The sequence below is a fragment of the Polyergus mexicanus genome, unplaced genomic scaffold (genome assembly GCF_030449975.1).
Source record: "Polyergus mexicanus isolate NDT 795.1 unplaced genomic scaffold, iyPolMexi1.0 SCAF_7, whole genome shotgun sequence".
Taxonomy (NCBI): Eukaryota; Metazoa; Arthropoda; class Insecta; order Hymenoptera; family Formicidae; genus Polyergus; species Polyergus mexicanus.
The window spans coordinates 797893-810607 of NW_027223327.1; the positions used below are offsets into that span (position 1 = coordinate 797893).

At 34.3% G+C, this 12715-nt stretch overlaps 1 protein-coding gene across 8 annotated transcripts in view; it reads right to left on the bottom strand.

The window, feature by feature from the left end:
- Positions 1-814: 814 nt before the first annotated feature.
- Positions 815-12715, bottom strand: part of LOC138934570 (A disintegrin and metalloproteinase with thrombospondin motifs like) — a 43052-nt gene continuing 31151 nt past the window's right edge. For 5 of the 8 annotated variants that reach the window (XM_070298473.1, XM_070298471.1, XM_070298474.1 and 2 more), the window contains 14 exons: positions 12424-12635; positions 12048-12137; positions 9472-9670; positions 9196-9325; positions 8898-9027; positions 8560-8702; positions 6433-6488; positions 4688-4814; positions 4396-4560; positions 3959-4085; positions 3746-3850; positions 3272-3423; positions 2596-2999; positions 815-1483 (listed from right to left, as the gene is read on the bottom strand). In XM_070298473.1, coding sequence (XP_070154574.1) covers positions 1347-1483; positions 2596-2999; positions 3272-3423; positions 3746-3850; positions 3959-4085; positions 4396-4560; positions 4688-4814; positions 6433-6488; positions 8560-8702; positions 8898-9027; positions 9196-9325; positions 9472-9670; positions 12048-12137; positions 12424-12635 — 2177 coding nt within the window. In that variant the 3' untranslated portion in view covers positions 815-1346. Of the gene's footprint in view, positions 1484-2595; positions 3000-3271; positions 3424-3745; positions 3851-3958; positions 4086-4395; positions 4561-4687; positions 4815-6432; positions 6489-8183; positions 8237-8559; positions 8703-8897; positions 9028-9195; positions 9326-9471; positions 9671-12047; positions 12138-12423; positions 12636-12715 lie in introns of all 8 variants that reach the window. The other 3 variants (XM_070298475.1, XM_070298476.1, XM_070298478.1) reach the window with 3 other exon arrangements.

A 12715-nucleotide genomic window follows, 5' to 3' on the forward strand; every position in this document is an offset into this window, starting at 1 on the left:
TTTGTGCGTCAGATGGTTGCCAAATAAATCGTTCATCATACAGTACGACATGTACGTCTTCGTATGTATGCAAACACATATGTATACATCTCGTAATTGCAAACTCGTGCCTGATATTGCATACGCGATTATGTTGACAAAAAATATCGTTTTAAAAATTTGATATTATGCTATATACGACGTTTGCTCTTGTCATCAATCATCGATCGTCGATAGTTACTTTACTGCAAATTTTAATGTCTGCAAAATCCGCCATCGACGTTTCTCACATATGTAATATCTAATGTAATTCTGCTTTCGTTTACGTCATTAGGCGTTTTGTTTTCTTCCAGAATGCTCTTTTATCTTTTCACTTGTAAATTCTCTTTCTTTCTTGTCTTATATTCTGTGTCTATACATATATCCATTTATATAAATATAAATTATGTTTGCAAAAAATCTAATGTATGAATATTTTTTTTAAAACTTGTGTTTATTTATTTTAAATAATAATTATATTACTATAATGTCATTAATTAAAATAATTAAATTATGATATATTGAGAAAACAATAAAATATTCATACTAATTATATTCTTTATACCTATTTTTGAAATATGATTCTTGGCATAAATAATAATTATATATTTTAATAATAAATATAATATTCCATTAAATTATTCAACTTTTTCTTTCAGATCTATTCTATTTAATAAAAATATATACAAATAATGATAAAAGAGTTTCTCTCTAAAATGTTCCAGAGAGCGCGATACAGATATTTATATATAAATGAGATAATTATATATAAATGTATAAGGTGTGAAGAAAAACATTTTAATTATTCCCATTTATTGTCTTGCGCTATACAATTTCTAAGCTCCATCAGCGTGCGCTTACGCTTGCAAAACATACACATCTGTGCCTGTAACAAGTTTTTTGCGAGATCGCTTCTTACATCGAATGAATAAAAACATAGCCGAAATATCATTACCAATTGACAGTTCGCTTTGTTTTTTTAGATTCGCTACATTCGGTACACCTGTTGTGAAGCTTTCGCGATACTGTATTACAATGTAAGAAATTATATCTAGAGGTATGAGATACTTTTGGACTTACTTGTAGAGTAGCAATCGAGAAATAATACAAAGGAATTGATGTTTCTTCCGAGAAAAAGGGAGAGAAATAACGAGAGGAGTAAAGGACTCTCTTGGGCTTCTTTTTTCCATTAATGCTTTTTCCGGATGCGTCACGACGGCGAAACGATAATATGTTTGACAGTATTCTCGTGCGGGCGTTTAAACGTGACGTCACCGAACAAACTATCGAAACGATTTTCTTTTTTTGTTTTTTTATATCATTACATATTAATCAGCACAGATAGCTTTTAGGGACGCGCAGCAGCGACTCTTCACAGATTGTAAATGGCACAGCCATGTTCTCAGCCTGTCAATCATCTCCGCGCAATCTGACCCCACGTCCATGCATTCACCGGCCTCTGTTTCTGAAAGTAGACGGACGATTATTATAAGATAATTATTATATACAGGATGTGATTTCGACGCGAATTAAACAGAATGCATTCGATTAGTGTAATTGTGTATTAGCGGAGTATTGTAACAGAGAGTATTGTAAGTTTTATGTAATAAACATAAAATTATATTATTAATATACTATAATAAAAAAATTATTAGAGTTTCTTTTTATATATGTAAATGTATATATGTCTAGGTATCATATGTACAGATATTATACATATTACATATGTTATATACATATTTCTCACTGTCCTACTAGTGAAGCTTTCGATAGGGAGAAATATAAGGAGCGATATGATTCATGTATATTCTTATATAATGCTTATGTGCATTTTTATCGAAGAAACAAGATATACAAATGAGAGTATACAAATGTTTCACGCTTTTATCGGATTAATTAAATTTGTTTCTGATTTGTTTCTTTATTTAAAAAATTTGCGATTAAAGATTGATCCAATAAAAGTGAAAACATTCTATATATATATTAAATATAGAGATATATAAAATATATGCAAAAAAGAGATGAACTGTTATAAACCAGGGGTGAGACCAATTTATATATATATATATATTGTATATCTGTATTAATTTTATTGGTATTATCTTGTTCTTTTGAAAATAAACTTGAGAACTTGTGTTAACGAAATAGAGGGAATTAACGATAACTATTATCATAGACTTTTATTGATTTATGAGAGCGATCATATATGAGACAAAAATCTGCAACTCTTCTCATATTCCATTAGTAACATAGAAGAGATAAACAAATATATTATACAAAATGATGAAAATGTCTCCGAGTAAAACCAACAAAACAACCTAGACCACAGAAGTCGGAACCAATGTCTCTCGAAAAGTTCCTCGTAATCCCAGATTCCAAATAATTCCAGAGAATTCTTCGCCGTCGAAGAATTGTAAATAGAATAGAAGAGACAAGTAGAAAGAGAACACTATATCGAATTCCGTGCAGACATTAACGACAAGAGATGATTACATGCAAAAGTTAAACACTCGGCCCTGAGGAGACAGAGAAAAAAAAATATCGTGATGATACAGATCTAATTCAGAATTCTCTTACCGCGGCCGTCATTTCGAAGGCCGTTCTGATATCCTTTGGTCGTTGTGGAAAGTGACATCACGCTTTTATATTTGAACGGATTAATTTTTGGACCGTTAATGATCTTTGAAGTGGTACTAACAGTGTAGTACGAGTTGAAGAAATTGGTAACGCTTCTCCGAGTAGTGGTGCTGATGCCGCCACCAATGCCGCTATTATTATTATTATTATTATTACTATTGTATTTAGTCTTATATCGATCGGTGTATAAGTTATTAATGGTTGTCTGTGTATATTTCGACAGCGTAGTTATGCCCGGTATTGCGACACGTTTATAAGTCGATAGTGTCGTTATTGTCGTCGGTGTCGTCGACGCGATTATACTCGATAATGGTGTGCTCAGTGTCGTTGATTCCCATGGATACCTGTGTGGCATATCATTATGGCATTACTAATGCATTGTAGTATAAAACTGTGTATCTATGTACGTTGCGTTGTACTATGTCAAATGACGCATTAACAGCATCATAAATACGTTTTGATTCACATTTGATCCTTAAATCAGGGATATAATGCGTTTACATATGTAATTTCTAGTGATTATTTAAATATGCATTGCATTAAAAGATTAATAAAAAATCTATCTACGCAATGCGCGGTTCTTGTTACGAGAAAAGGAAGAATTCATCTGCATTACCTGTAGTCTGTGTTGTTATACTGAGCGAATATCGGCCGATTATGCAGCGTAGGATTGAATATGCTATCTCGGCGTACGTAGGTCGGAATGTTCTGCGTATAATCCGGTATTATGTTTTCGTGCTCCGCCACACACTTTCCATTCAGGCAATACTAAAAATCAACATCAGTGTGATTAAACATCTGTGCAAAGAAATTCCGAGATAATATATATATATATACGAAATTACATTAACTCAACTCGTAAAATTACATAACGCAACACCGCGCCATTGGTTCACATATCTGTCAAGATTTATGAGATCATTTCTGGTTGTTAGTTACGCGTTACGACAGTATACGGTAGCTATACCATGACATTATACAAACTGTATTATGGATTTATCGTAGAAATATCATAAAAGCAAATGCAAACACTTTTTCGAAATGAGAAAACATTATTATTGTAAAATATGCAGATATTATTTCGTTTTACCTGACCATCCCCGCAAGGTGAACCTTCTGCTGCTGGACGATACGCCACGCAGTATCCGGATCCAGCATCAAAACAGAATAGCTGAGCGCAAACTCGATCGTCTTTCTAAAATCGCGTAAACAAATATAAAATGTAAATATGTGGAGTGTAAATTAACTAAGCAAATTATTGTAAAATTTATTGTGAATATATAAAGACAAAAAAAAAACGTACGAAACAAGCGCTTGTTCCACGATCTTTCCGACATTGCGCATCTAAGGATAAAAGTTTTCCCGGAAGTACTCTGGGCAATGCCTCGTCCTCGTGAGGGGCATTGTATAAGCAGGTCGCTGTATCGCCACTAAAAATAAAAAAAACTATTAAGAGAATAAAACGGATTTAAAAAAAATGAAATCTAGAATATTTAGCAGTAACGTGGATATTATTTAAAAAAATTGATCAAATGTGTGCACGGTATATTATTTTATAATAATTATTGAAATTTTTATATATCGCGTCTGTTAAAAAAGTTTATTTGAAACCTAAACGAAAATTACTACAGAAGAGTAATAAAGAAATTTTATTTACATAAAAACAATTTTTCTAAATAGTAGATTTTTCTAATTGATAGATCAAATTTTCAGAATTAATGTTACACGGAGACTACCTACTTTAAAAAGTGATGGAAGGAGGACACGCTGCAGTGCGACCATTTAAAGCCTTTCTCGGTGTGCCTAAGATCGCTCATGATGTATCCATCTTCCCATCGACATTTCTCGGCGCCCGGTCCACCTAGGTAACTCGGCGGAGGTGAACCGTCATGAACGGCGCCCAATCTACAACGCAATCGTATACGATATAATCGATTTTCTGAGCTAAAAGCAGAACTGATAGGCGAGTGTAAACAGATGGATAGAAAAGATCGGGAAAAGATTCGTAATCAAAATAATCTCGAGTACTTACAGATGGCCTACTTCGTGCGCAGCGACGATGATACCGCTGAATCCACCAGTATCCTCGATGATAGCGACCGAATTCACTTTTTCGAGACGCTTATTTACGACGCATGCCCCGCCAACATAGGCGAATCCTGTACGCAGAAAAAATCTTTTAATACATTTCAGCGGTTTGCTTTCTTTCGATGCATACCTCGAATAGAACTAATTCGTTACAAATAAGATTGTTGGCGTTAAACAAGCTGTCTCGTTAAATTAGTATCTGACCAGAGAAACTGCCGTAGAAGCGTATCTCTATCATAAACTCGCGCAAAAATTCGATCGAATGATTACTCGGAAGTATAATCGATCGATTTTATCAATCGAGTTTCGATATTTACGTTCAAAATGAAGAAGCACACTTGTTGTTAATTTGCCATAAATATTATTTTATTTAAGAGCGTTCGAATTATGAGAATTAATAATAATATTAATTCGCTCGAGTAAGTGTGTTAAAATTAAATAATTATCGATACATATATGCGGCATGCATCCGGTATTAATTCGTCGCGCCCAATTAGTTAACGAGAAATTTAGCCGGAATATCAGATAGTTTATATCATATAGTTTAAGGGGTGTTTGTGTGGCGAACCGGCTGAATTAGAATGTCATCCCTTTCGCATTCCCTGAATGGAAAATACACCGGTGATAATTCCCCGGCATGAAAAATATATCTCTTGACATATTTAGAGTCGCTATGATTTCAAAGACTTACCAAAGACCACGATCCGTGACAGTAATGCAGCCAAAGATACAAGAGTCGTGAATTATTCGGGAGAAATTATTCAAAACAAAGAGTATATAGGCGATATAAAGAAATAGAGAAAAAGATAATAGAGAATTAAATTTTGAACGATCGTTCCTTTTTGGCGATGACATTGCGTACTTTTCGCCATGTGCGAAATGTGCGTTATCAAATTCGCGAATGATTTTCAATGTATAAGATTGTGAAATAATAAGTATGTACATAAATGCGGAAATATTGTAATAGTTTGTATAAATGATACAGTGGCGGATTATATATATAATCGAATATAAAAGATATTTAATTAAATTTCACGCATTTATTTCTTTTTATATTAATCTTTTTCTAATAATGTATCGAAAATATAAGAATACCATCGAATTTTATAATGCGCCGAAAAAAAATCGTCTCGGATCCGCCATTGTATAAATATTAAGACCTAGCATATACGCAATAGATATAAACACATATAAAAGTAAAGTTTAAGCGACTGTGCGAGAGAACAGCAGAGTTCGAAAGAGGCAATTGCTTGATGCAATTCTTGTTGCAGAATTGTAATCTATATGATTCACGTACAAAATATATGGCACACCCATTAGAAGAAAATATATTTATATATTTAAATATATAAATAAATATAAAAATAAGTAAAATATATAAAGCAAGCTCTTTGAATAATTGTTTTCTAAATCTCAAAAAATTCAGAATGGTAAAAACAGAGAAATCTTGACATTCTACAAAATGTAACAAGTTTATTTTTGAATATTTATCTTTTTCTAATATTCAGTTTTTATTTAATTTAATTTCATATCTTTAATTTATTATTTTCGTAAATCTCTCTCTATCTTTCTCGATTGGATATCTGGAAATTCAGACTAAGATAGTGCACATGTGCAAGATTTAAAAGTTGAGAAAGCTAAAACAAAAAAAGAAAATTTCCTCTTCTTGATCCGAGAAAAAAAACGTACCTGCGGTTCCTCTATTGCACACATCATTCGCGTATTGCCTCCTGCACATATCTAATCTGCAATGCAATAACAAAAATACTCTTTATCATATAAATTCATACTCGGCAAATATTTCTGACCTGGTCACGGGACAGATGATGAAACTCGGCCACTCGGATCAGTTCTTACGACTGTGCAAAATAATAAAAAAAAAAAAAGAAGAAAAAGAAGAAGAAATAAGTAAACATAAATACACGGAATCATATCCGTCACTAGGACGAAAGCTGGAAGATGAGATACGAAACGATTCGATTCGTATATATTTCAGTAGATTTCAGAATATGAATGATAATCATCCCCTCGAGAAAACCGTTACCGTATAAGAAGTGTAACATTATCCTGCATTTTAAGAAAAAAATCGACAGTGCTTACGCGACAATCAATAATGCCGATTTGCGTGTGATCGAAAGCAACCACCCGCGAAGCAAAACTGTCGCAAGATCACGTCATTTGAAACTGGTATAATTTTGGCGAGGTGACAAATTTCTATATACTATAGACACATAAAAGAGAAGTAATGTCCACATGTATTCGTGACGATAAAATCGTTCGACGTAAGGACATTTTTGCGTATGTATGAAAAATTAAACGCACCGAAATTATACCGGTTTCAGCCTTCAGTCACAAATTCTTCGTGTAAAAAACGCTCTTCTCATCGGAGGCAGAAGGCATATATCTTAAATATACCCGCGTATTGTGGAAGCAAACGTGTGTCTTGAAACATTAAACAAAAAATAAAAGTGAAAACATACTATACGATCTTAGTGCGTAAATAAATAATCGTTGATTAAGCGGTGATCGCACTTGCATCACACGTGCACGCGTCGAAATCGATTAATTAATTTTGTGATCTGACATTTCTATCGAGCCCAATCGTCAGCGAAACAAAAATCGCGACTAAATATTAGATCAGTTCTCAATTCACACGCAGAATTATGCAATAGATTAGATTTAGATAAATCTATAGATTTAGCAATAGATTTAGATAATTTGTATTTATGTAGTTTATACAAACAATTCAAATTACGAATCACTATATAAGCACATTTTTAAAGAGTCACAAGAGACTCAAGTTGATTTTTGACGACTTGTCGATGCAAATGTTAAAAGGATCTGTTTGGAAATATTTTCGCATATATTCAGTGATACTTTTTTTTTTCAAGTTTATTCGGAATCAAGGATATTCGGAAGCGTTTTCATATGCGGCATTACGACACGATAATCCGGTGTTACGATAACAAGACATTCGTGACATAATCACTTATTGTTAATTAAATCAATATTAGTGGTACCATACCCGTCCTCGTTTGAGCATGTGCATAAAAAGCTCTGATGATACTGGTGCATTGTCGCGCAAATTGATTGCAAGTCCCTAATTTCACTCGTTACCTATACATTATGTAGTCACGCGAGGGAGATATTCTTGTTCCAAGTGTTGTTAAGAGTGTCAGAAAGTTCTTTTCGCTGACATGATGCACCCACTCGTGTAATAAATTAAAATATTAAACAATACATGCTGATTCCGCGCATAAAAAATATCTTCCTCGACAGACTTTCTAAGGGCTAATTAACGCTACTACCTGTTAGATACCATTACTGTATCGTCAATAATACCGACAGACTATATACAAGCCAGCGAGGATACCATGGAAAATGGATTACAAAAGTTTAGAAAAAAATGAAGCGTGTGATCAGTATGTAATAAACCATACCGGCAGTTCCCTTAGTGCAGCGGCCGCCTTTCCTACGACGGCACATATCATACCTGTTTTGCGGGATAAAAATCGAGAGTATGAAATTATCATGAATAAAACGTGAGATTTATAAATAATATTATCGTTTATATAAAAATGGACGTTTACTAAGAAATCCAATGCACAACTCATAATGTGCATCACCGTATCATGCTTCTCTCGTTACGTCATAGAGTTAATAAAAAGTGCTCGTTGTCGAAAATAATAAATAAAAAAAAATTGGATTGTCAAAGAGCATCGTTTTTCAGCTGCGGGCATTCTTTTGTGATTTGAGTTAATGTAGTTGATGTAATGTAAATAAATCGCGCTTTATATATGAATTGGATACTCTTACTTTGTAACGGCAACAGCGATGTCGTATACCGGAAGTCTCCTCTCCCGGAAAAGATATTTGCCCATGTCAGTGAGAGCAGCTGCCGAGTCGATTGCGTCTCTTCCCACGCGATTTCTTTCCAAATACGGCGTCGCGTCTCGTCCCTTTGGATATAACATAATACAATTTTATTATTTGATAAATCAAGGAATGTCTTTAGGAGATTCGACAAAATTAAAAGTGAAAAAATAAAAATTCGTATATACATGTAAAAAAAATCCACTTATGCTACGTGCTAGGAAAGAGAAAATCATAGTTATTAAAGACAAATAAATTAATACCGCTATCGTGTCTCTTACCCGTGAAATAATTATTCCCGCTATACTGATACGTATTTTTGGCCCTTTCAGTAACTTATACCGCAGATCTACTCCGTTCCAAAAGGATACGAAGTATCTCTTTATCTGTACGTTGTCACCGCCGTGCAATCTGAAACGTGAGAGAAGATTGTATCTCTTTAAGCGTGCAAATGCATTCGAGATTATAAATGTTAATGCAAAATTTTGCATAATATCCGTATAAAGAGAAGAATATTTATTATTTAATCGCGAATATTTGCTGCTTTAAACAGCTTTAATGATATATTAGTCGACTCACCTGTACCCATCATAATCCACAATGCAGAGGATTTCCGGGTAAATAACGTACGGTGCTTCGCGCTTCCATCTGTTATTGCTCGAACGTTTGCTTCTGTATCTCTTGGCTAAGTGATCTGGCTCCATAAACGCTGCGAAACATTCGCGCTTGTATTTGTAATTTTACAATATATTTTTTAATATTATATTCAATCTAATATAAAAATTAATTTATATACTTTACATAAGATTCAAATGGAAGCTATGCAAAAATTCCGATAACGCATAATATACTTACAAAAATCGTTATATTCGTCGCCGACAGATCGATCAATTTTTTTAAAAACGATATGATGACTTGTGCGTTTTAAGTTTTCGCTTCTAGATACATTGGGCAGTAATTCGGGTTCGTGGAGGGCTGATGCCTCGCTCACTACTTCCTGTAAAACTCGTTCTGGCAGTGGTCGAATAACTAATTCTGAACCGATGGTTCCATCCTGAACAGAAAGATTTAATTGTTCAATATGATATATACCTGTCATTCTATATTTAAGATTATCTCAGATTTGTGTCTTTTAGCATTCTTTGAATTATGTAAAAATTAAACTGTACATAGAAATATTATGGTATATGAGTCACGTTGCATTAGTTGAGATGTGTGTTAAATCGAGCGTTTCCTTCGTAAATTTTTTAACATACGTTTTGCAGCGAGGCGAATTATTCGCAAGCGCGATATTCCCGATCCGGGCACGATCGAGCCGTTCGATCTGCGAGTGGTGCATTGGTCAGATCTTGAGGGAGGGAGAGTGAAAGCGAAAGGTCAGGATACTACGAGGGGTCACTTAGAACAACGCTTTTATACGGCGTATTATGTAACCAGGCGATATTACGTACAAGACCGCGTTTGGACGACATTACGAGGCTTCGCCTTCATTAAAATTTAATCGAAACTCCCACGCGCGAACCGCCGTTGAGCCGCGAGATCGATCCTATCGTCCCGGTCACAAATCCTTATGCAGGTGTGATGAATGGGAGAAGTTCTTTCGTAGCTGAAACGATATCAACTTTCGCGACTCCTATAAGGTATAACGCGCGTAATTGTAATATATTCGTGGCGTTCACCCCCCGTGCGCACATACCAGGTATATTACTCACATTTATATCACGACATAACAATCTCGCCCGTAACAGCGCGTGATTTAGAGATCGTATATAACGATCTTTTCCCGATAACACGCGGATATTCCAGAATTGGCGATTCACGTTTCTTACGAAATTTTCGAGTTGATTTCTGCGCAAAGCTTCGAGATTTTAACACGATGTAATTAAGAATAACTAATGAAATTATCGCGTCAATGTGCGGCAGAGGCAATCAATTAGCGTGATCAATTTGTCTCGTTTTAAATATAGCGGAAATTCACGCACATGTAACTTTCGAAACTTTCAAAATTTTACAACTTAGTGTTTTGCAATAGCTCCTCGATTCAAAGTCACATTATGGGAATCATTGCGATATTTGCTGCTATAACATAATGTAGAATTTGTATCGTCAAATTTACGTATATGTTAAATGCAAATATGTGAAAAATACCGTATACAGTGTATTGCTTCCTTATAAGGACGGCAATTAATAAGAACTTCGTAAGAGAAATCAAGTCACGCTTATTTGAACGCGGAATTATTAGGAACAATATTCTTCCCTTCTTTCTCTCTCAAAATTGCAAACCGCGGCGAAAGGTAGGATAGATGCGGAAAGAAGTTTATTGGCTTCTATCTCGCAGACACATACATCTTCTTCATGTAGGACTTTATTCCGAGAAGAAAACGTCGGTTGCGAGTGCAAAGGGGAAATGTCAAAATCGCGGTATTTAAGTAACCTCGCCTTGTATACCTCGCTGCACACACTTCGTATATAACATCGCGATTATATGTGTCACAATAATACTCGCGATGCAGCCTAAGTAACGTAATCCTTCGATTTTCAATATCAAATATCGATTAACTATGGTTGAGACATAAAAGTTAAAATTTCTTGAAAGAATCGGCTAAAGAGAATAAATAATTTACCAAGTTTAATTCGCAAAAAGATTTTCTCATCATTTATAATAATAAAAATATCGATGTTTATTTTTCACAAAAATATTCATCTCTTAGATGTAAGTAAAAAATGTGACAGTTTATTAAGATTGCTTATTAAATCCACTTTGATCATTATGATAGAGCAGTTTACGAATGTCTCGCGATGAAAGCAAAATTGCTAGATTATTTATTATTATTCATAAAATATAATTATCATAACTCATGATGATCATACTCGATGATCATATTCGATGGGACGGCATTCCAGAAATTCTGTATACGAATGTTCGGCGGCAGCGAGATAAACTTGCCCCAACATTTTAATTACTTATAATAAATCTCCGCGATATTCAACATATACGCAATCGTCTCCAGTGTTAGTCGGTGGTTTCCGCTCAATCATAAATCAATTTTACAGCGAAACATAAAAAAGCATTAATTTCACATTTAATAAAAATTAATAAGCATTATATATATGTATAAGATAATTTATATTCTCGTAATATAAATTAACAAATTATGTTTACATGATTTAATTTGGCTGTAAGAAAATGAATAAGTCGCTTGATTTCCATCGTGCAATTTTTCACCGAAATTGAATCAGCGATTGTTTTTAGTAATCATTTTATATATATCTGATTGTAAAAATGTTACAGTTAGGCTGTATAGAACGAATTGCGATACTGCTATAATTATAACATACAGACCCTAAGCGAGTCGTGTCGGATTGACGAAAGACGATCCGTAATAATGGGATAGTGACGAAAGGGACATTAAGAAAGAATGGCCACTTACAACGCGCACTTTCCCATTCGTGTCCCGGTGTAGTAGAATGGAAGCCATGTTCTCCGTGTCTTGATAAATGTCACCGATATCCGCATCAATCTTAAAATAAATGGAACGATAAAAGAAATTAAATTTAGAAATAAAATAATAAAATATGTAATATATTAAATGGCTAAATAATTAAATAACTCTCAAAAATCGATTTTTAAAAACATTCCGCAACGAAAGACAGAAAATTCAAAAAATTGCGACTAATTCTATAGCGCTATCTTTTCGTAATTGATTTTTTCGGATATTCTAGACTGATAATCGTTAATATTAGAAGACAGAAGAATTTAAGTTTAGAAAGATTGTAAGATCCCGATAATTAAAAGAGATCACTTACATTCTTTACCCTCTCATAATGAAGGCCGTCGGGTTGCGATGTATTTCTGGTGACGGTCCACATTGGCAGGCTGTTGGCCGTCAACAAGCCTTTCGTGGGCTTTAACGAAAGGCTGATATCTTTGCCGAAGGCCTTTAGATGAATCTGTGGTTTCGCGTCCACGCTCCTCTTGTGCACCGTATGCAACACAGGCACGACTTCGTACGGCGGCACTACGGTTTTAGGAATATTTTTAAAACGCATGTTTATACATCCATTCAAAGATTATCGCAACGAGAGGGATGTTAAACAA